The 22,631-nt window shown below is 65.9% G+C and overlaps 8 protein-coding genes across 8 annotated transcripts in view; 4 read left to right on the plus strand and 4 right to left on the minus strand.

Moving 5' to 3' along the window:
* Positions 1-2,068: 2,068 nt before the first annotated feature.
* On the minus strand, positions 2,069-5,187 carry PFL1_05102 (uncharacterized protein; the record flags this gene model as incomplete). The annotated part of the gene is made up of 3 exons (XM_007882632.1): positions 2,069-2,910; positions 3,017-3,153; positions 3,287-5,187. The coding sequence occupies 3 exons, from the start codon at positions 5,185-5,187 to the stop codon at positions 2,069-2,071; spliced, it is 2,880 nt and encodes a 959-aa protein (XP_007880823.1).
* A 651-nt stretch (positions 5,188-5,838) lies between these two features.
* On the plus strand, positions 5,839-8,085 carry PFL1_05103 (uncharacterized protein; the record flags this gene model as incomplete). Its single annotated transcript, XM_007882633.1, has 3 exons — positions 5,839-5,961; positions 6,116-6,328; positions 6,469-8,085. 3 exons carry the CDS (start codon positions 5,839-5,841, stop codon positions 8,083-8,085), a joined length of 1,953 nt encoding a protein of 650 aa, XP_007880824.1.
* A 410-nt stretch (positions 8,086-8,495) lies between these two features.
* PFL1_05104 (uncharacterized protein) lies at positions 8,496-9,651 on the plus strand (the record flags this gene model as incomplete). Its single annotated transcript, XM_007882634.1, has 3 exons — positions 8,496-9,180; positions 9,292-9,416; positions 9,538-9,651. The coding sequence occupies 3 exons, from the start codon at positions 8,496-8,498 to the stop codon at positions 9,649-9,651; spliced, it is 924 nt and encodes a 307-aa protein (XP_007880825.1).
* A 193-nt stretch (positions 9,652-9,844) lies between these two features.
* Positions 9,845-12,349, minus strand: PFL1_05105 (uncharacterized protein; the record flags this gene model as incomplete). Its single annotated transcript, XM_007882635.1, has 2 exons — positions 9,845-11,789; positions 11,922-12,349. The coding sequence occupies 2 exons, from the start codon at positions 12,347-12,349 to the stop codon at positions 9,845-9,847; spliced, it is 2,373 nt and encodes a 790-aa protein (XP_007880826.1).
* Positions 12,350-14,103: 1,754 nt separating this feature from the next.
* On the minus strand, positions 14,104-15,292 carry PFL1_05106 (uncharacterized protein; the record flags this gene model as incomplete). Its single annotated transcript, XM_007882636.1, has 2 exons — positions 14,104-14,449; positions 14,565-15,292. The coding sequence occupies 2 exons, from the start codon at positions 15,290-15,292 to the stop codon at positions 14,104-14,106; spliced, it is 1,074 nt and encodes a 357-aa protein (XP_007880827.1).
* A 576-nt stretch (positions 15,293-15,868) lies between these two features.
* Positions 15,869-18,108, plus strand: PFL1_05107 (uncharacterized protein; the record flags this gene model as incomplete). The annotated part of the gene is made up of 2 exons (XM_007882637.1): positions 15,869-17,600; positions 17,711-18,108. The coding sequence occupies 2 exons, from the start codon at positions 15,869-15,871 to the stop codon at positions 18,106-18,108; spliced, it is 2,130 nt and encodes a 709-aa protein (XP_007880828.1).
* Positions 18,109-18,333: 225 nt separating this feature from the next.
* PFL1_05108 (uncharacterized protein) lies at positions 18,334-21,037 on the minus strand (the record flags this gene model as incomplete). The annotated part of the gene is made up of 2 exons (XM_007882638.1): positions 18,334-18,682; positions 18,873-21,037. 2 exons carry the CDS (start codon positions 21,035-21,037, stop codon positions 18,334-18,336), a joined length of 2,514 nt encoding a protein of 837 aa, XP_007880829.1.
* Positions 21,038-21,972: 935 nt separating this feature from the next.
* The window catches only part of PFL1_05109 (uncharacterized protein), a gene marked incomplete at both ends in the record, with an annotated part of 2,167 nt that continues 1,508 nt past the window's right edge, over positions 21,973-22,631 (plus strand). Inside the window, 2 exons of the mRNA XM_007882639.1 lie at positions 21,973-22,298; positions 22,403-22,476. Coding sequence (XP_007880830.1) covers positions 21,973-22,298; positions 22,403-22,476 — 400 coding nt within the window. The remainder of the gene's footprint in view (positions 22,299-22,402; positions 22,477-22,631) is intronic.

Consider the following 22,631-nt stretch of genomic DNA (forward strand, 5'->3'; position numbering starts at 1 on the left):
GCCTGCCTGGCCCGTACGGTCGGTCGGTCGGTCGGTCGGTGTTTGCCGAGGGCAAGGCGAGGCAGGCAGGCCCAGGCGGGCAGGCGGGCAGGCGGTCGACAGATGGACAGCTTCCGATTGATTGTCGCCCGGCAGGCGGCAGGCAAGCAGCAGCAGCAGCAGAAGCGGCAGAGGGGCGGAGGGAGGCCAGTTGTTGAAAACAGCATGGCGGGCGGGCTGGCTGGCTGGCGCTGGGGCAAGGCGAGCTAGAGTGCGGGTCCCCGGCCGCTGCTCCCCCCCTCCTTGCGTTGCCTGCTTGCTTGCTTGCTTCTTGGCCGCCTCGTTTCGCCCTCGGTCGGTCGGGCCCCCTCATCCGCACGGCGGCCGACAAGAAGGTAGGACCCGACCCGCGAACCGACAACACGACGTCGGGACTGCGGCCGCTCTGCTGTACGATACGCTTTGCAGAGCATGGCATGGCATGGCGGTGCCGCTCTGGTGAACATTACGATCGCCAGCCAGGTTCTGTCTCCGACGTCGGTTCACTTCCATCCCGATTGGAACCAAGCCAAGGGCCGGAGACGACGACACCGTCCCACCCGGGCGACACCGGCTCCGCGGATCGGGTGCCGAATCCGAGCAGTGTCGTTTCTTGTCCGCGTCGAGGCGAGTGGTGGCCTGACTTTTTCTTCGCTCCTCTCTCTTCCTTCGTGGGCGGGTGGGCACATCGTGTCGTCGTCGTCGTCTTCTTCCGCAGCGCAGCGCAACGAGACGCTGGCTTTCTCGCTCGCTCCGGAGATCTCTGACTGCCAGCATGTGTGTGTGCATGGCGCACACAGGGAGGCAAGGCAGGCAGGCAGGCAAGCAAGCAAGAGATGGAATGGCGGGAGGCGGGAGGCGGCGCGCCGTGTCTGGTGCGGTGCCGGTCGTCGAGCACAAGCACCAGGGTTGGGCGCAGCACCGTGCATCCCAACAAACAAGCAAGCAGCAAGCAAGCAAGGCGGAGGCTACCGGGCCAGGCCGGCATGGATGCGTGCACCGCCCGCCCATCCGCCACCGTACCTGCCTCTTGGCACCATACTATCCATGAACCAACGACCCAGCGTTGCCCTTCGAGGCCCGAATCAACGGAGTAGGACGGCAGCAGGGTCTAGTCTAGACTAGGCCGTCGATCCTTGCTTGTGACTCTCGGCCTCGTGGCCAGGTTCGAGGCTAGGGACGGAGCGGGGAAGGGAGTAGGCATGCATGGGCGTGGACGACCGACGAGGCCGCTGCTGGTGTGCAACCAGCCACGTACGGTCACCGCTCGCTCTCTCTTGCTTGCACCGACAGCCGCTACTCAGACCATGAGCAATCTACCAATCGATAAGGCTCCGGCACACGCTCGAGTCCATCCAGGCAGCCCGGCGGAGCCTTTTACGGTACCCCTCTCTCGCGGCCAGGGGACGGGCAGCAAGCACCGAAAGCAGCGGAGAGCGAAGAACGGAGGGAGGGAGAAAAAACCCGAATTGTCCGTCGGTCGGTTCGGTGTCGAGGGACGACGACGGGCCGATGCTTCCGAAGCTAAGAGGTGGTCTGCAGCCGCACCGCACCGCAATGCAGCGCTGTGCCACGCCGTGAGGCAACAAGCAAGGAAGCTTCTCTCACATACCGGTACGCGCGTCAGCACCGGTCCGGCACAGGGAGCAGCGTCTTGCTTCGCTCATGTCCGACGCCTGACGCGCAGCACCTGCAAGAGGAGGACGGACGGGTCATCGGGGTGACGTATCGAGGGCGGGGGGGAAGAATCGGGACCTCCCCGCCAGCCGGCCGACGACTTCCTTGTCCCGCCACCAGACTCGTACCTCACCATCGAAGGTGACGCTTCGACGCCGTCACTGAATCAGGGACAGCAAGAGGGCGAGCAGAAGTAGGAGGAGGAGAGGGGAGGGGTATCAATCGCAATCGACATTTACGAGTTCCTCTGTGCTGTCTATCGAGACGGATGACGGGACTTGTCCTGACGGTCGTGATTCGACTCGACTCGACCAACGAGCGACGACCCAACGATGACTGGCGACCCAACGACCGACGACCGACGACGGCCTGACTATCTCCTACTTGCGATCTTGAGCGTCGGGTTGACGCTGGACCGTTGACGATTCAACCAACTTCCGCCTCCCCCTCCTGCAGCGGCGCTTTTGGATCCGGACGAGTTGACCAGGAGCGCCTTGCTGCTCCCCATCCCACCACCCCCTCCAATACCAGAATGACCGAACCCACCTCCACCGCCGCCACCGCCACCGCCACCGCCACCGCCGCCGCTGCCGGTGTGGGAACGGCTGCTCTCGAGTTCGACCATGTACCTCCTCCCCAGATCCTGGAACGCGCTCATCATGAGACGCTGTTCGCGCCGCAGCACCGTCACCTCCTCCTTGAGCCTCTTGTATCCCCTCTCCCCCTCCTCGTCCCCCCCGACCCCTCCACCACCGTGTTGTTGCGCCGCCGCGGCGACGGCGGAAAACGACGCCATCTCCCTCTCGCGCTCCTTGAGCATCCGGTCCTGCTGCTTGATAAACATCTTGGCCTTGGCAAACTTGTCCTGCACCGCCTTGAGGTCGCGCGCCCCGTTCATCGCCTCGACCTGGAGCGAGGCCACCATATCCTCGACCTCGCGCGGCAGACCTTTGCCGCTCAGCTTGACCCGCAGCTCGCCCAGCGTCCGCTCGCGCTTGAGCGCCTCGTCGCGCTGCCCGATCGACTCGCTCTGCAGGTCCACCTTTTCCATCAGCAGGCTGTTGACCTGCGCCATCGACATCTTGTTCTGCTCGTGCGCAGACGACAGCTTCGTCTTGAGCCGCCGGATCGTCCCCTCCAGCTCGTCCTTTTCCACCTCGATCGACGCCCGCAGCGAGTGCAGGATGTCGACCTGGTCCTTGTTGACCAGCGCGACTGCCGAGAGATTTATGCGGAGCAGTAGTGTGTCGAAGGGCGCGTGTCAGCTTCGGCCGCTCTCCCTTCCTTCTGGCGGACGTCGTACGGCGGCCCAGCCACTCACGGTCCGACTTGGCAATCGTCAGTTCGCGCGTGATCTGCTCGTGCTGCACCTGCAGCGTCGTCAGCTCGCGCTTGCTCTTGTCGAGCTCGTCGACGACCTCGTTGAGGCGCAGCCGCAGCGCGTACGCCGCCTCGGTGCTGCGTCGGGTGGCACCATCAAGAAGGGATGCTTTGCATGGCGGTCAGCTCTCCATCCTCCCCCTCCCTCCTCCTCTCTCTCTCTCTCCCTCTTCTTCTTCTTCCTGACCCGCGTCGCCGCGGCGACACTCACCCATCGCCGAGGTCGGACTTGCCGCTGCGGATGGCCTCGATCTGGTTCTGCAGAATCATTTTCTCGCGGTGCTCGCGCAGGTAGTCGGCTTCGTACCGCGACTTCATCTTCTGCGCATCCTCGAGCAGGTTCTCGAGCACAATGATGCGCGACTGGTCCGCCTTGTTGGTCCGCGCCGCCTCAAGCTCGCGCATCAACTTGCGCACCCGGATCTTGAGGTCCGTCATCGTCGTGCCAGAAAGCGCATCTTCGAGCTCGCCCGCCGTGTCGGCCTCGTCGTCGTCTTCGTCGTCGTCATCGCCGTCGTCGTCGCCGCCGATGCCCCGCGCGGATGCGAAGCTGTTGTCGGCCGCCACGAGCCCCTCGGCGCCGTTCATGGCCACGTCGTCTTGGCTGCCCCCTGCCGCTGCCGCTGCCGCCGCCGCTGCGGCCTTTTTCCGCTTCGCAGCGCCGCTGCCGTCGTCGCCGCCCAGCTCGAGCTCGCGGATGCGGTCCTGGTAGAGCTCCATCTCCTCCTTCTCCTTTGCCCTCTGGTCCTCGGACGCCCTGAGCCGCGAGAGCACCTGGTCCTGCTCGTACTTGGACGTATCGAGGTCGCGCTGGAGGTTGGACGCCTTGGCCTCGAGCTCGGCGATCTGGGTCTTGTACGAGTCCATGAGCGGCTTAAACGCCGAGACGCGCTTGTACTCGTCCTCGAGCGACGCGTTGCGGTTGACCAGGTCGGCGTTTTGATCCTCGAGGGCCTTAAGTTGCCTGCGGATGTCGGCGCCCTCCTCGAGCTTCTTTTTGTACTTTTCAATGGCGTTTTCGGCCTTTTGGAGCTTGTCGGCGGCGTGGCGATGCTCGTCGAGCTGGTCCTTGAAGCGGGTCCCCTCGTCGGCCTTGCGCTGGAGGTCGTCGGTGCGGCGGACGAGCTCGAGGTTGGCCTTTGTGAGGCGCTCGTGGTCGTTTTCGATGGCGGCGAGGTTGTCCTCGCTCTTGCGCAGCTCGAGCTTGAGGCGCTCAATCTCCTGGCGCATGAGGACGTCGGCCTGCTCGTTGCGGCTCTCCTCGACCGACTTGCGGTAGGACGCAAGCTCGGAGGTGGCCTGGCGGGTCTCGGCGCGAGACTCTTGCAGCGTGTCCTCGAGGTTGCGGTGCTCTTCGGCGAGCTGGATGTAGGCCTTTTCGAGCGTCGACTTTTCGTCGCGCAGCCGAGCGAGGTCCTGGGCCATTTCCTCTTTAGACTGGCCGAAGGCGTCGTCGCCGTCGGTGTCGGCGCTGCCGTCGCCGTTGGTCCGGCGGCCATCGGCATTGGCCTGCTGATCGGCGGCGAGCTGCTGGTCCTGGCCCTGTTTGATGGCGTCCATGATGCGTGCGATGGCCATCATGAGCTGATGCTGGTGTTCCTGGGGCAGGGTCTGAATTGCGGCAATGTGGCGGTCGTTTTCGTCGCTCTGGACGGCGATGCCGATGGCGAGGAGGCAGAGGCTGTTGAGGTGCGCCTTGTCCGAGGAGCGTGCGATGGCGTTGAGATCGGGCGCGGGGAGCTGGTGGGTGTCGCACTGGAGGGACTGGGAGTAGTACTGCATCATGAGCTTGTAGAGGCGCTTGAGGGTGCCGATGGTGAGGACCCAGTTGTCCTTTACGTCTGCGCCGTGCGGGTTGCGGAAGAGGTCCGGGTCGATGGCGGCGAGGAGGTCAAAGAGGGCGACGCCGTCGCAGAGGTCGTCGACGGAGTCGTAGGTGCGGTTGGACGACGACGTCGTCGAGGGCGGCGGCGGTGGGTCGGTGAGCTGTGCATCTTGGTCGGTGCCGTCGGTGGTGTTGGAGGCGGCAGGTGGTGCGGCGGTGGTATCTGGGTCGAGAACGGCGCGCACCCAGGCGAGGTAGGCGTTTGCCTCTGCGTCGACCGACGACATGGTGGCGGTTGGGGAGAGAGCTGCGGCAGCGGCGGCAGCCGAGGCAGGTTGTGTTGCCAGTCGAGGTCGAGGTCGAGGTCGAGGTCGAGATCGAGGTCGAGGTCGAGATCGAGGTCGAGGTGTGGGCGAGTGCAGTTTTCGCGTGGACCAAGATGGGTGGCAGGAGCGTTGTTGGCCGTGATTGTGAGGATGAGTGCGGTGGTCGTGGGTATGGGAGCGTTGATGGTGATGGCAATGACGACGGCGGTGGGTGGGGGAGGAGCGAGGGCCGAGCAGCCGTCAAAGCAGCGAGCAAAGCAAGGAGGTGGTTGGTGGTGGACAGCCGGCGCGAGTGGGTGGTCTGAGCGTGCCAAAGAGTGTCACTTTTGCACCGAGCAGCAGCAGCGGGCAGCGCGCAGCGAGCAGCGAGAGCAGCTGGCAGGCTACTCCACGGTCACCCAACCCCCCGAAAATCGCCTCGCCTCGCCTCAACTCTTCTCGACGACCACCATCACCCCCCGCCATCACCATCGACACACCGCGCCAGCCGCACGCACAACCTCGCATCTCTCTGGCGGCGCAAATCGTCCTACACCATCCTTGCGCGCCTCTCTTTCTCTCCCCCCTCTCTCCCCCCTCTCTCCCCTCACCCTCGCCTCGCCTCGCCCGCCCATGACCGCCATGGACGGCGACGAGCTGCAGAGGCTATGGTCCCTCATCGAGGACCTCACTCACCAGCTACAGGCAAACAGGCAGCTCTGCGAATCCCTCCAGCAGCAGGCAGACCAGCTAAAGGTGACCACCCTCCCCTACCTCGCCGCCGTCTCCTCGCCAAACCTGGGCCCACGACTCGACCTCTTCGGTCCACCCTTCCCCTCCCCCTCCCCTCCCCCTCCCCTCCCCACCCCTCCCCTCCCCTCCCCACCCCCTCCCCTCCCCTCCCCACCAGGGCCAAGCCATACACTCGGGCACCGGCTACGCCCTCCGCCGCTTCAACACCGACATAACTAAGGAAAAGTTCGAGTCCGAGCTCGAACAGCTCAACGCCTACCTCGTAAAGGACAACCAGAGCCTCGCACACGAAAACAAGCAGCAGTCCATCCTCCTCCGCGAGTACGAAAACACCCTCGAAACCGTAATGGCAAAGTTCCGCAGCTTCTCGGTGCGCGTCCGCGGCCCCCTTCGTCGCAACTCTTGTTACTTACTTCTCCCGCCCGGACTGCCTCGCTGACGACCCCCGCCACCCCTCCTCGTCCTCCTCCCTCGCCCCACCGGCAACCGCACGGCCACCACCCCCTGCAGCACTCTGCTCAGCAACACACGCTCCAGCTCACATCCCACTACGAGAACCTCCTGGTCAACACCACCCAGAACGCCGCAGAGGCCACCCTCGCCTCCGAGACGGCCTTCAGCGGCACCCTCCAGCATCTCGGCGGACTCGTACGCAGGGCCCTCCGCACCATGGACGGCGAGTCCAGCGAGACCGACGACGACCAACAGAGCAGCCCCATTGACGCCCACGGCTCACGGCGGCCACACAAGCAACAGGGCGGGCTCCGGCACAATGGATGGCCCGCCGATCCGCGCTGGTACGGCTCGGGCGGCTACACGGGCAGGGACCTCGATCCCGAAGTCGAGCGCTCCGAGCGCGCGCTCGCCATGCTCACAGACGAGGAGCGCCTCCGCATCGAAAACGACACGCTGCGCGAGCTCCTCGAGCTCAAGGAGCGCAGCGACGCCCTCGTCTCGGACGCCCAGCCGGGCCGGCAACCGCAAGCCGCAGCGCCGGCCGATGGCGCCGCCGTATCGGGCTCCACCCTGCTCGGCCCCGTGACGCCGGTCAAGCCCAGCTCGACTGGGCCCCTCTCTCCCAGCGCGACGCTGCAGAGGAGCCCCACTTCGCCGACGGCATCGCGCAACCCGCTGGCCATCGACCAGGCCACCATCGAGGCCGAGGGCAGCGGCCAGCCGCCGATGAAGGCCCTCGAGATTTCAGAGACGCTGCGCCCGGGCGATCGATCTCCGGTGCAATCGCCCATCAAGCGCAAAGACCAGATCCTCGAGGAGGCTATCGCCGAGGAGGAGGAAGAGGGACTCGTCGCGGGTGGCGCAGCGTCGACGGCGGCCACATCAGCAGTCGAGGAGGGAACGGGGTCTGCAGCGGATCAGCAGCAGCAAGGAGCGCAGCAGGGGCCAGAGGCCGGGCCAGCGGACGAGGGTGTGGCGCCAAATCTGGTGGCAGAAGCGGCACCCTCTGCGCTCGTCTCGACGGGTATCGAGAGCGGCGAAGGCGACGGCAACACCACCGTCACCTCGGTCTCGGGGGGCGAGGTTGGCACCGATGCGGGACAGGTGACAAGTGGGGCGGCAGAGGCAATAGAAGGTCACGGCGAAGGTGAGGAGGAGGTCAAGGCTGAGCCCCACGCTATCGAGGCCGAGCCGGTGGGGGGCGAGCAAGAAGCGGCGAGGGATGCGACCGAGGCGGTGGCGCCGCTCGAAGGGACAGATAAGCCGTCGGGCGACTTTCCGGTGATTGCAGCAGCAGCAGCAGCAGCAGCAGCAGCAGCAGCAGCAGCAGCCGCCGAGGGCGAGGGCGAAAGGAGCAGTGCGGCGCCAACCGTGCCTGCTGAGCCCACCACGACGGAGCAGGCCGCGCTGCAGGATCCGGCGGCGGGTGTTGCTGGCAAGGCGGACGAGCAGGAGGCCGCTAGTGCCATCGCACAGGACCAAGGCGGTATGACGACGGCGGCGGGGGCGGCACCGGTGGCGGCGGATGCATCGGCAGGCCAAGAGGACGGGATGGACAAGGAGACGCAGGAAGATGCCGGTACCTCGGTCGAGGCCAAGGGGACAGACGAGGAGGAAAAGAGCGAGGAGCCGCCGGATCAGGATGCGACGGCCACGGCGTCTGCGACGTAGAGACGCAGCAGCAGCAGCAGCCGGTCGGGGCTTGCTACGATGCAACATGGCTGCAATTGGAATGCTGTCCGAGTTCGGTTTGAGCCGCTGACCGCACCTCGCTGTCATACTCGGGATGTCGAGCGTCGATTGACCCAAGAGAGGGCGGGCGGGGGTAGGTGGTTGGCGCGCATGCGAGAAGGGAAAAGCCTCGATATTATTGAGAGCGAAAATCGTGGGCGCTGTGAGGTGGGGCAAGGAGAGTGCTGGCCGGCTGGCCCGAGCGCAAGCACGGCTGCGAGAGGGCGAAGGGGTCGTGTGGAGCAGCCCTCTCCCTTCCTCGACCACCACCACCACCATCATCGAAGCCTTACCTCGTGATCTTTCCATCACTCTCACAGCATACCATACCTTAAGGACCAACACCGACCATGTCGATGCACACGCAACGACCGCCTCCGCAGCGCCTTTCGAACCCGACGGGCCCATCAGCATCTACGGCGGCCGGGTCGATGACGACGACGACGGCAGCGCCGGGCAGCGGGTCGAGTTACAGCTTCACGTCGCCGCGCACCTCGCTGCCGCCGCCCTTTTCGTCGCGCCGCACCTCGCAGACCTCGTCGTATACCCCGCACCGTGCATCCTCGACCGGCGGCGGCGGCGGCGGCGGGCGGATCTCTCTCCTCTCCTCTTCTTCCTCTGACCTCTACCACCACGGCAACAACGACAGTACGACGACGACGACGACGACGACGGGGGTGGTAGCGGGGGGGCCGGATATCCTCGATCGGCCGCGGGACAAGACGAGATTGGCAGAAGTGGCGCTGGCGAGTCTGCACTTTCTCGTCGCCGAGGCCGTCGCGTACACCCAGGCGCGCGTCAATGGCATCTCGGACCTCGAGAAACGCCTCTCCCTCCTCGGCTACCACGTCGGCCAGCGTCTCCTCCCCCTCACACTCCACCGCCAGGAGACGAGCAACAACCCGAAGAACCCAAAGAGGGAGACGAGGCTGCTCCCCACTTTGCTCTGGATCCATGGCGCTTTTTGGAAGGCGCTGTTTGGGAGGCAGGCGGATAGTCTTGAGAGGAGCACTGAGGCTGGACGCAGCGACGAGTGTGAGTGCGTCCCTGGTTCTCTCAGCTCGGTGGAATGCACAGGGTCAAGTGGGCGGTGCGCCCGTTGATGGAATTGCTCACGGCCTCCTCTCCTCCCTCGCCGGCCGACAGACATGATCTCGACAAACGTGCCCACGTTTTCGCGCGCCATTTCCATCCCAAAGGAAATGTCGCAGCTCTCGGTCGAAGCCATTACGGCGGGTATCGTCGAAGCTGCGCTCGACGGGCTCGGATTCGTGAGTCGCTCCCGTCGCTCTTTGGACCCCCTGACGCAGCCCCATCGGCAATTCCTGACCCCCCACGTCCCGCCCGTCCGACCTTTTCTGTTCGCCTTCCTGGCAACGACCGCTCGGACAGCCGGCGAGGGTGACGGCCCATTCGGTACCCACGCCCGAGTTCCCGGCGCGTACCACGATCCTCATCAAGCTGGACCGGTCCGTCATGGAGAGGGAGGAGGCGCTCGGGTCGTAGCCTCGACGGTCCCTGGCCTCCAGCCCAGTTCAGTCCCGCTCCCGCTCCCGCTCTTGCCGTCGTTCAGGTCGCGACGAAGCTCTGATAGGGCATTGCTATTAGACTCGAAGAGATACGGAGCAGGACTCTATGCCAAGGATCACAACGATGCCGCGGCCAACGATAAACAAGCAAGCGGCCGACCACGCTGCGATTAGAGGACGGCAGCGACGTCGTGGCCCGGTTCGAGGTAGCCCAGGCTCAGGCCCTCGACCGAATCGCCGGTCTGGGCGTAGAAGCGGTCGAGCTTGCCTCCGTGGCCGGCGAATGCGTCGATATCAAAGCCCCACACGACAGCCATGCCCATCTTGAGGTGGAAGGTGATGTGGCAGTGGAGCGGAAAGACGCCCGCGTTGCTGGCAGACACCTTGTACCGGAGCACGGACCAGCCTCCGTCGTTGTCCTGCGGCGAGGATACGGTCTGGTTGAGGTAGGCCGCGCCCGGAGACGGGTAGACGGACGTCGTGTCGCGCGGGATCGGATCGCTGTACGCCCCTCTGCCCCCCTGCGCCGCCGAGGAGGCGAGGGCAGAGGCGTAGGCGGCAAAGGAAAACGTGCCGGACCGGGTGAGGCGCGTCCAGTGCTTGGACGCGTGCATGTGCCACGGATGCACCTCGACGTTGGACGAGATGTTCGACGGCCGGTTGATGATGATGATGTCGATGACCTCGCCCGGCTGCGCGAGGTAGACGCCCGCCACGTCGTCGAACCCCTGGCTCCACCTGTACCGCTCCATGGTGGCCGCCACGTCCCTTGCATCCGAGGCGTGGAGGAGGCGGTGCGCCTCGTCGTCGACGTGTGCGGCATCGCGGGACCGCGACAGCGAAGGTCGGGGCACCTTGCCCGTGTACAGGTTCACGAGGTAGGGCACGGGCGTCGAGCGCTCTTCGTCGTACGCCCGGCCGTTTTCCCACCACTGCACCGCCTTGGACGCCGGAGAGACGAGGTGCTGCTGCGCATTGATAATCACCGTCCGCGTCACGGCCGAGTCGGGCGGGCAGGGTGCGGCGTGGCCCCGCAGCGGAGAAAGGCGGTCCAGGATCCACCCGACCTTCTCCTTTGGCAGCAGCGTGGCGTTGGCGGTGATCGAGGCGGGCGGAGACGCCTTGCCGACCGTCGCATCGTTGGCCGAGGACGATGTCGAGGCCGAGGAGAGGCGCGCGTCGTTGCCGTCCTGGCTGTCGTCGTCGACGTACACGAGCCGCGCCCAGCCGGACGGACCGGTGCGCCATCTCGACTCCATCCTGATCCAGTAGACGCCCGCCGTGGCGTCGCGCTCGACCTCGTCGCGCCGCTTGGCGCGGAAGAGCCACGAGTAGCGCTGCCCTGGCGCCACCTCGACGTACTCGGTCGGCGCGGGCGAGAGGTAGCTCCCGTCGGCCTCGATCAGCTCGAGCCGGTTGGCCTCGACCGTGTGGTTGAGGATGCCGAGCGAGATGTACATGAGCGTCTGCGAGCCGATCAGCCGGAAGCGGTAGGTCTTGCCGTACTGCACCCGGATCTCTGGGTAGTCGCACAGCGGCTTGGTCGCGTCCGACGGCGACGACGTGGGGCACTGGAGCGAGCGGGCCGCGAGGGCCGTGGCGTTGCACTCGCCCCTCTGGCGGCCGTTGACGAGCAGGCTCTGCGGGTTGCCCGGCCACACAAACGGGTTGGCCGCCAGACCGGCCGAGATGTTGGCGGGGCTCGTCATCCTCCAGTAGTCGCCGAGCGCCAGGATGCGATCCTGGTGGTACTTGTACGGTGCGCCCGGAGCGCTCTTTCCGTGGCGACGCTGCAGGTCCTCGTCGCCCCAGGTGATGCTCGGTGTCGCCTTGCCGCCAGCCTTGGCCTTGGGTCCGGCCGGCTTGGCTTCGGCCGCCGATGGCGCGTCCTCGATGATCAGGGCGCCGTACGCCGTCATGCTGCCCAGCTCGACGTGGGTGTGGTACATGTAGGTGCCCGGCTCGCGCTCGTCGAGGCGGATGTCGTACTCGAACGACTTGCCCGGCTCGATGGTCCACTGCGAGATCATGGGCGTGCCGTCCGAAGCCGGGTTGAGCCGCATCGAGAGGCCGTGCCAGTGCATCGTCGTCGGCTCGCTGGGGTGGACGTTGGTGCTGTCGTCGTCGCGCCGGCCCGTCACAAGGCAGGGATCCAGTCGGTCAGAAATGTCTTCACCGCACGTGGGAATCGACGGGTCGCGAGAATGCCGGCGCAGGGACAAGGGGAAGGAGGAAAGGGGGACGTACACATTGATAAGGACGCGCTCGCCGGCCCGCACGCGGATCGTCGGTCCGGGCGTGGTGCCGTTGATGACGGGCGCGTCAGACATGGGGTTGCAGTCGGACCACACCGTCTTGCTGCCGACCTCGAGCTTGAAGCGTCGGATCGGGCGGGGTGCGTCAAAGTCGTAGCCATCGCCGTCGCCGTCGTCGTCGTCGTCGGCGCCGCCTTTGCCGTTGCCGCTGACCTTGTTCACGGCATGACCGTTGCTCTGCGGCTGACGCTGCTTTGGATGGGCGGCATCGGCACGACGAAGGATGGCCCTTGACGGGTGCGGCGATGCGTTGGCCAGGCTCGACGCCAAGAGGGGGACGAGGACGAGGATGTGTATGAGGGAGAGGAAGAGGAGCGCGCGCGGGCCTCGCCGGGCAAGAGGCGGTTGGGGACGCGACATGGCGTCGGGTGGTGACGACGGTGATGATGGGGCGTTGGCCCTGTCCGTTACCACGCTCCGTCCGCCCCACTTTATACACCTGAACTTCGCCCCGCGCTCGGGCGCAGCGCCGGGACCTCGATTCCGTCGCGGAGCGGGTCAGTTGGTGGTGGTGGGTGTCAAAGGCGAAATGGGCGCAGCAGCAGCAGCAGCAGCAGCAGCAGCAGCAGCAGCATGCCCCCACTCCCGACGTCGACTTCGGAAGAAAGGTGGGTCGGTCAGGGGCCCACGCTGGCTTGCCCCTTTTGGCCGAATATCGGCCCTAAGCAGGCACCGCCTCTCCTCCCAGGCGGCGGCTCTCATCCCCCTTGAGACAGGCTAAAAATCACCGCAATAAACAATAAAATTATTGAGATTTTTTCACGCATGCTTGCTGTCTCTTCGGCTGCCTCCTTTGCTGCTTGCCGCTTGCTGCTTGCTGCTGCTGCTGCGACATCGGCGTCGTTGCCGATTCGTGCCTTGTTCGGCCCACGTTCGGAGAGCATGTTCCGGTATAGCAGCCCGTCGAGCGTCTGCTGTAGGACGGATCGGCCGGGTGGGAGGGGGTCGAAAGCATGAGGGTGAGCGGTATTGCCTCAAACGTACATAACGCCCCCCCCCCCTCCCCCCCCCCCCCCACTCTGGACTCAACAGGATTTAGCTCCGTCGCCACCGTTTCGTGACGACCAGGCGTACGTACGATGGCCCGCGCGGGGCAGCAGACGGATCGTCGTTCCGAGCTGGGCTGGGTTGGGTTCGACTCGACTCGACTCGATGGTACGCTAGACGCGGTCGGACTCCCACTGCGCGTGTGTGCCTCAGCGAGCGGGCGGTGGCTGGACATCGTCCTCGATACGGCCTTGGGAGGATTTAAACCAGGCAGCGAGCGAGACGCGTGTGCGACAATACACGATGGCGGACCATGCTGTTTGTTGCTGTGCCGGTGCGCACGCCGGCTCTATCTCGGTGGCCGATGCCGGCATTGTCTGATATTGTGTGCGAGCTGCCGCGCGTGCCACTGGCCCCCGGAAACGTCTCGTGACGACGCCTCCGACCGTACCGCGCTGAGCCTGCACGCCGTCAATGACTCGCCGAGATGTGCTCCCACGCTGTCTCGACGAACATCGAGAGAGCGGCAGGATTGGATCCGATTCCCTCGTCTTGGACGGGCAGGCTCACTCGACGCCCCAACATGCCGAGTTTGTCAGCTTCGTCTTGGCTGCGCCGTCTTGGCTGCGCCGCCCTCGCTTGCCCTCGAGGCGGTCACGGTTCATTCGAGCCGCCATTGGCGCACGAGCCGCGCCCACTAACGAGCCAGGGGCAGGTGTCAGTGTTGGCGACCTCCGGCCGCATCGCCGATCTGTCAACGAGGGCGAGGAAACGGCGGGTGGGTTAGGATGAAGGTCTGTCGTCTTCTGAGTCGACGATAGTCTATGCTTTGGCATTCTGGGCAATGCGACGACGGTGTGCAGGGGGACGCGGATAGTACAGGATGGAACCGAGATGGGTGGGTCCGATCGACAAGGCATGAGAGGTGGTAGGGCATCGGTGGTATGATACGGCGCGGGCGCGGTTGGTAGTCAGTCCAGTGTCGGGTCGAGCAGATCGTGGCCGGGCGTTGTGGGTGGCGAGTTGCGGAGGCCCGAGGAGGGAGAGTAGTGGGGCGAGCTTTGCCCGCAGTCTGCGTCGCCGTGACCGAGGCACGCAGGCGGTCGCTGTTCGGAGAGCGTCGACGTTCACACCCTCTCTGCGCCCATGAGGCGCATGGCCGTCTCAAAGGCGAAGAGGGCGGCGGCGTTGGTGGGAAAGGCGCGGAGGAAGCAGGGGAGGAAGCCCGTGTAGAACATGCGCGCCCTGCGCAGCGGCGACGCCTGCGGGCCGGCCGACTGCCAGACCGAGGTAAAGGCGGAGCGGATCGTGGGGAACTTGGGCGACTGGAGCGAGTCGGCCATCATCCGGTTCTTGATAATGTCGGCCGGAAAGGCCGTCAGCCAGAAGAGCTCGGCCGCCAGTCCGCCAGAGAGGAAGGTGACGGCGCCCGGCGAGAGCTCGTACTTTGTCCCCTTGAGCGAGCCCAGTTGTCTGTGCGAGGGCGTGATTGGTGGTGTTGGAAAGGGAGTGGTCAGCGAGGTGGTCTTTCCCCCCCTTTGCTCATGCTTCATCTGCCGCACTCGGCGGACAGCAGCACGCCACTCACTGCTGCAACACCTCGTAGCTTCCAAACATGACGGCGAAGCTGCTGCGGAAGAGGAGCGTGGCGGGCAGAGCGTGCCAGAGGCCCGTGATGCCGTGCTTTGCGACAATCTGGCGGACGCAGTCGATGGGGCCCGAGTACTCGCGCTTGACGGCGTCGGTGGCTGCGGCAGCGACGGCAGACGTTGCGCCCCTGCCGGGGAGGTGGACCTCGACGCGCTGGAACTGCATCTGCAGCTTTGCCTTTATGAGTTCGACGGGGGTGGTGACGAGGCTGTTTGTCCAGCCTGCCATGAGGCCGGCGAGGGCGTGGTAGCGCACGGGCAGCCGCTTGTCGTCTTCCTTTGAGCCCGAGAGGCGGGCAAAGAGCCTGCGGTAGTTGTGCAGGCTTCCGAGGAGGACCGAGTCTGTGATGGCCCACCCAAAGGCGGGAGGGGTGGCGCCCTTGTAGAGGCCAAGCAGGGACTCCTTGCGCGCCAGCTGGAGGAAGCAGTCGAGCGGGCCGCGGTAGGTCCCAAAGGGGCTGCACTGCATGCGGATTTTGATCGTGTCGAATGGATGCCCTACGGCCAGCTTCGTCAGACCCGAGACGGTGCCTCCGACGAAGCCCTTGAGCGAGGTGCCCGACTCGGACTGGCGTGGCCGGGTCGATTCCGACGGCGTGGGAGCGGGCACGGGCGGCGGTATGGATGCCGAGGCCGCCTCGGCCACACCCCGAGACTGGGGCGCCATGATGTGGGGGTCAGACAGACGCTAGGGGGAGAAGAGCCAGAGGAGAGGCGGGAGAGGGCCGACGGGATGGCCAGCTTGGATGATTTTGTCGGTTGGTTGGTTGGTGGTGATGGATCAAGAGGACGGCAGGCTATCTATCATCAGCAGGCCTCGGGCTGGCCCCGTTCCTCGACGAGAAGAACGCAAGAGGTCAGCCAGCCCCGTCTGGCCTGCCTCTATCTGGGCCCTGGCTGCTCCACATGCCGCCTGCGCATTACGCCCGCCCCGCAGGAGCCGCCGGAAGTCGGCTTTGCTTGAGCTGGCCTGGCCTGCTCGCAGCCTGACCTCGCCTCGTCCCGACCCGACGCTCGGGCCTTGCCTCGAGGCTCGCCGGTCCGACTAGATCCAAGGCCGGGATGGTTTGCCAACCAGCCTTGTTGGCCCTCCACCGCCTCTACCACCCCACCATCACCATCACCGCCTCTGGCTACTACAGCAGCGTCAGTCCCGTTGCTGGCACTGCTGCCGCCGCCGCTGTATCGACCAGCCCTCGGACCGATCCGCGATCTCGCTAGCACGAGGGGCGACGAGTGCGCCATGTCGTCGCCGTCGTCGCCGTCGTCGCTGCTGCTGCTGCCCCGCCTCGACGCCGGCAACGTGCTGGCCGTCGCGTTTGCGCTCGGCTCGGCCCTGGTCGCCGATACCATCAACCGGCACGTCCCGCTGCCCTACATTGACGAAATCTTCCACGCCCCGCAGGCGACGCGGTTCTGCGTGGGCGACTACGGCTCCTACGACGCCAAGCTCACCACGCCGCCGGGCCTCTATCTCGTCTCGCTTGCCTTTGGCCGCATACTGCCCCTCTTTGACTGCACCGACCTGCGCTTCCTCCGCGCAACCAACCTCGTTCTGCTCGTATGCCTGCCCCACCTCCTGGCCGCCATCGTGGAGTCGTACGAGGATCAGAGGGAGAAGAGGGCGATACAGCTCGATACCCACCGGCTGCAGCGCCAGGGCGGACCTGGAGCGGCCGTCGAGCTGCCTCCGGGCTATTCGGAACGGCCCATCGACGGCGCGAGATCGACGGTGGCAATGACGGATGCGCCGGCAGACCCTCCTCCATCCCTCCCTCGCTCGATCCACGCCCGCTCAAAGAGGGCAGGCATCTCGCGTGAGACGGTACGGGCCATCCAGGAACAGGCCAAGCGCCAAGCAGCCGCACGCGCCGCTGCGCACGGAGACGGCGAAGGCGAAGTACCCGCATCGGTAGAGGCTGCGGGTCCAACAACGGGCGTGACGACGACATCGACGGTGACGAATCCGTCACCAGCCCATGCCTCGTCCCCGCCGCGGCCGCGCGACTCGGTGCCCGGCTCGCTGCAATCCATCTACAGCTCGAGCGCAGTGCAGCGCAAGCTGCGACGGCAACGAGGCGACGCATGGCGCACGTCGCTGGGCCACACCGTCGCCCTGCTGCCGCCGCTGTGGTTCTTCGGCTTCCTCTACTACACCGACGTCGGCAGCGTCTTTTTCATCCTGGCCACGCTGCTCTGCGTCCAGAGGCAGCGGCGGTGGGCGGCGGCGACGCTGGGCGCCGTCTCGCTCCTGTTCCGCCAGACCAACGTCGTCTGGCTCGTCTATATCGTCGCATCGTCGCTCCTGTCGGACCTCTCGCGCGCCTTTCCGGCGCTGCACGATCCACTCGCCAGCCAGGCGGGCCTAGCGGATCTGGGCCGCAGCGTCGCCTCGGTGGTGGGCATCCTCGGCGATCGGCGCAACGGCGGGCGGCTGGCGTCGCTGCTGCTCCGCAACGTCGCGCCCTTCGTGCCCGTGCTTGCGGGCGTGGCGTGGTTCGTGCGGTGGAACGGCTCCATCGTCCTCGGCGACCAGTCCAACCACCAGGCAGGCGTGCACGTCCCGCAGCTCTTGTACTTTCTCCTCTTTGCCACGGTGTTTGGCTGGCCGGCCATCCTCGCCGCGCAGCCTCTGTCGTCGTCGTCGCGGCGGCGGCAGGAGGGGGAGGAGGAGAGGAAGGCACCGGGTCTCACGAACGCACTGTCCTCCCTCGTCGATTCGGTCGCAGTGCTGACAAGACGGACCGTGCGCCACATGCTCGGCTCTGCCTCTGCCGTCGCGACGACGGGGGTGCTGTGCTGGGCGATCAAGGAGGCCGTGGGGCGGTATACGATCGAGCACCCATTCCTGCTGGCCGACAACCGGCACTACACCTTCTACCTCTGGCGCAAGGTGTGGCGACGCCACGAGGCGGTCCGCTTCGCCCTGGTACCCGTCTACCTCGTCTGCGCGAGGATGTGGTGGAACGCCCTCGGTACGTTCTGCCTCCCCGCTCTTCGTGGCGCTCGCCTCGCCTCGCCTCGCCTCGCCTCGTGGAGTTCCCATCCTTGACTGACCAGCACCCTCCTCCTTGGAATCAAGCAGGTCAAACAACAACGCTCCTCCACCAACTCGGCCTCATACTCGCAACGAGCCTCACACTGATCCCCTCGCCGCTCATCGAGCCGCGATACTTTCTCGTGCCCTACATCCTGCTGCGTCTTCAAACCATCGCAAGCGAGGACCACCTCCCTCCTCCTCCTTCCTCCTCCCCCTCGTCGTCGTCGTCCTCGACGGTGCAGCCCCACGACAACGATGGCGGGAGGGTGGTGGTGGTGGTGGTGGTGAAGAGGAAGACGGTGCTACTCGCCCTCGAAGCGATGCTGGCGCTGGGCATCAACGTCGTGACGGTATGGATCTTTCTCTCCCGCCCGTTTTCGTGGGACGCTGATGCTGTCGATTCGTCGCGCGGCGAGACGAGAGTGATGCGATTCATGTGGTAGCCTCCTTCTCCATCCTCCAGGTTTGTGGACGGAGCGGAATGCGGATGGATCCAGACGGTGGCCGAGGCAACATGGGACCATCCATCGATGGAGCATTACAGTATACGCGACTTGACCGACCGACTGGACCGAGTTGGGTGTGTGAACAGCAAGATGAGTGGGAAAAGCAGAGGGATATGCATGCAAACGGAACCGGGCACCGATCCAACCCACCCATCCTACTCCTCACTCCTCGTCCTCGTCGTCCTCATCCTCGTCCTCATCATTTCTCTTCTTCCACCTCCTCCTCTCGACACCCTTGCCCATCCCACCGTTACGGTGCAACCAATCGCGAATGAGGTGGCGATCGACAATGTGGATATAATACTTTCCGCCTCCGTCGGCCCAGCTGACGCAGCCGCTGGTATAGGTGCGTTCAATGACGCGCAGGATGGCCAGCGGCGACGAGAGCGTACGTTCCGTCAGACGGAAGTCGAGCGGCACAAAGGGCTTGAGCGATACCACCTGCGCCCCATCCGGTAGGTCGAGGAAGAGGAGAGAGAGGTTCTCGTTCGTCTTGGGTAGGAATGCGTAGCTGTTCCAGAGAAGCGAGCGAGGAGAGAGAGAAGAGAGGAGAGGAGAGGAGAGGAGAGGAGAGGAGAGTCAAAGGGGCAAGCGTTGAGCAACGCGATTGATCGAGAAACGCGACAGAGTCAGGGCAAACCGCACAACGTCACCACCACGACAAAACAGGACCATCGACGACGACGACGACGACGACTCACTTGTTGACCAGCACGACGTCGGCCCGCCGGAGCACGTCGCGCACGCCCTCGTGCTCGCCAAAGTCGCCCTTCCACGCCTCGACGCGGTCGCCCCCCTTGAGCCCCCACAGCCGCCACCGCCGCTGGGCCTCTTGGATCTGGCGCTCGGCCAGGCCCGCGGGGACGGCCATCATCTCGCAGCCGTACGCCTCGGCGCCCGTCTGCAGGCTGGTCTGGATGAGCAGGTTGCCCACGCCGCTGCCCAGGTCGACAAACACCTTGCCCGGCCCGAGCCGCGTCAGCTGCGCAATCTCGGACATGAAGCGCGGCAGCAGCTCGCCGTAGACGTTGTCCGAAAACGCCTGGTACCGCCCCAGCTCCTCGACCCGCGGTCCCACGGTGCGCGCGTACACCTGGTCCTGCACCAGCCGCCACACGCCCTCGGGCACACCCGCCTTGCGGCCCATGGCGGCGATGTTGCGCGACAGCGCGCCCGACGCGCGCAGCCGCACCAGCTCGGCATTGAAGCGCGCCAGCGTGCGCAGGAACAGCGGCCCATCGCGCCGGTTGCGCGCCTTGGCAAACGACCGCAGGATCGGATCCGGATCCGTCGCCGCGCCCGTCGTCGTGGCCGCCGTCGTGACACTGGCCGCCGTAGACGCCTGCGAGCTGGGCGGAGAGGCGGGAGCGGCAACGGGCGAGTCGAGGCCCGGCATCAGCGCCGCGTTGCCCAGGATGGCGGCCTTGACCGGCGACAGCGAGGCGTGGCCCGATCCGTTGGCGTGGGTGGTGCCGTTGCGGTGCGGCAGCGACGAGGACGATGCCGACGCCGAGGGCGACACGGGCGCCGTGTGCGAGTGTCCGTTGGGCACCTTGCGCTCGGGGTCGGGTCCTGGGCTGTCGTCGTTGCGCGGCGTGCGAGGGGTTTCCGCGCCGTGGCCGTGGGCCCGCTCCTCGTCGTCCGCATGTCGCCCTGGGGCCGCCGGGTCGAGGTCGTCCCTCCGTTCCGCCTTGCCCACACCGCTGTCGATGAGGTCCGCCGACCGCGCGCGTGCCGTCCCGTTGGCCCCCTCGAGCCTGGCCCGGGTGGCCGCCATGGCCGCCGTGCCACCGGCGCCGCCGGGCAGGATCATGCCTGCGTTGCTCGAGATCTCGAGGCTGTCGAGCGAGCCAAACAGCTTCTGCTGCTCCGGGGTGAGGTAGTTGCTGACAATCGTCTTGACTGCCATGAGCAGCTCGAGTAGCGGGTCGTACTCGTCGCGGTCGCGGGGCACGAGAAGGAGATACTCTTCGGACTGGCCGGGCGCCGGATACTCGAGCGTCGCCCTCGGGTTGTCGCCGAGGCCGTTGAAGAAGGGTCCAAAGCCCTTGATGGAGCTGGCCACGACGTCGCAGCTCTGGACGAGGGGGGGCGCATCGGCAAGCTCGGCCGGTGGCGAGTCGTAGTCGTCTGCCAGGATGTCGCGCGGGACAGAGTACGAAGGGGCGACGCCCTCGCGGCCCAGGACCTGGTAGCTGCCGCTCCCGCCGCCACCGGCAGCCGACGAGGCGAAGGGGTCGACGCTGCGGCGCTTTGAGGGCGTCGAGGGGGCACGACTCCCCCTAGCGCTGCCGCGCCTGGCTGACGATCCGAAGTCGAGGTCGTCATCGTCGTCGTCGTCGGAGCTGCTAAAGACTGCGGTGCGCTTCTTTTTGCGGCTCTTTGCGGTGGGTCGGTCGGAGGCGACGCTGGGAGCCCTGCTGGATTGCTTTGAGCGGTCGCGGCTGGCGGCGGAGGAGGATGTGCGCTTTGGCTTTGTGGGCGGGTTTGCCGCCTCGTAGGCCCTGCGCTTTTCGAGTTCGGCGGCGTGACGGTCCTCGAGGATGCGGCGCCGCTTGTCCTCGGAGAGTGCGTTGATGGGGCGGTAGCCGGAGATGGACTCGATCGAGTCTCGGTTGGCGGGGACTGCGGGCGATGCGGTGGCGGGTGGCGGGCGCACCAGCCTGCGAGTCGTTGTGACGACTACGCCGGGTGCGGGCGAGGTCTTTGGCTTCTTTCGAGGTGGGGGTGCGGAAGAGGTGGAAGAGGAGGCGCTGGCCGAGGTGGATCTGCTGGTGCTGGTGGTGGCGGTGGCGGCGGTGGCGACATTGTTGCTCTGAGCTGGAGCTGGTTTTGGCTTGCCGGAGGAGCCAAAGAAGTTGAGCATGACGCGGTCGCAGGTGGAGGAGGCTGGGGATTGGCTAGGCCAGGGTGCGCCCGGGGTGTCAAGGGTGCAGATGTGCGGGGACGGCTGGGAAGAGGAGTGGTGCTAGCGCTGATATTGCTGGAAAGCGGCGGCGAGTGGGCGGGTGGCAGCGAGGGTAAGAATGATATCGAGGGATAGCGGTGATGGTGGCGGTGTTGGTGATGGTGTTGGATGCGGGGCGCGAAGAAGGCCGGCGCGGCTCCGCTGCCGGACGGAGGGCGCCTCGGCGGGGGGCCGGCAGCCAACACAGCGTCAGCCGAGGTCGTTTGGGCGCGGCACCGCTCGGCGGCTCCGAGGCCGGGGATGACCCGCACGAGAGATGGCCATGGCCCCGCCTGACTGGGACAGCACAGCCACAGATAGACGTCTCGCCAAGTGGCCGCTTGGTGCCTTGGCCGACAACCGGCGGTCGAGGCCATGTTGGCTTGTCACCGGCCTGGCCGCCTGTCGCTGGGTGTGAAAGGCAGGCAGGCAGCTGGGCAGGTGGGCAGGCCATGGCAGGCATGGCATAGCTCGGCACAGGGGTCCAGGCCGTCGGCGGCACAGAGATGCAATCGAGAGATGGCATGGGCCTGCTCGTCCTGGTTGGCCGGTGCGCTCTGCCACAGACGTCCTGTCCCGCTGTCCCGCTGGCTGCTGGCTGCTGGCTGCTGGCTGCTGGTTGCTGCTCCACACGCGGGGGGGTTGGTTGCCCTGCTTGGCTGCCTCCTTCCTGCCGCCTCTGCCTAGCCCTCACCCTCGACCTTGCTTGCTCCATCTTCGCTTCGCACACGCCAACGCTTCTCTTGCCTCTCCCCCATCACCTCTCCCCGCCTCGTAACCCCCCCATACCGTACCATCCGAATCGCATCCACCACCAACACCACCACCACCACCACCACCACCAGCGACCCACCATGGCGCAGCCTCAGACCGTCCCCTGCGCCTACAAGACTGGCCGCACCCTCGGCCAGGGCACCTACGCCGTCGTAAAGGAGGCCGTACACATAAAGACTGGCCAGTACTATGCCTGCAAGGTCATCTCCAAAAAGCTCATGGAGGGCCGCGAACACATGGTCCGCAACGAGGTCGCTGCCCTCAAAAAGGTCTCCCAGGGTCACCGCAGCATCGTCACCCTCGTCGACTACTTCGAGACCATGAACAACCTCTACCTCGTCACAGACCTCTGCGTCGGAGGCGAGCTCTTTGACCGCATCTGCGAGAGGGGCAGCTACTACGAGCAGTGCGTGCTCCACCTTGCCCACCTCGCTCCTTGTCGCTCGCTGCCCCACTTGACTCACCCATCCCTTTTGCCCCCTTTACCACCTCCCCCTCGCTCGCCTGCAGGGACGCCGCACACATCGTCAAGACCATCACCGGCGCCGTCGTCTACCTCCACGACCAGGGAATCGTCCACAGGGGTGAGCAAAAAGCCAACAGCCGCGCCGCCAACCCCAGATCAGGGTTCTCGACCGAAGCCGCCCGCTCATCTCTCTCTCTCCCNCTCTCTCTCTCTCTCGTCTCGCTCTCTCTCTCTCACGTCTCTCTCTCTCTCTCTACTCGTCTCTACTCTCTC

The sequence above is a fragment of the Pseudozyma flocculosa genome (assembly GCF_000417875.1).
Source record: "Pseudozyma flocculosa PF-1 unplaced genomic scaffold scaffold00018, whole genome shotgun sequence".
NCBI lineage: Eukaryota > Fungi > Basidiomycota > Ustilaginomycetes > Ustilaginales > Ustilaginaceae > Pseudozyma > Pseudozyma flocculosa.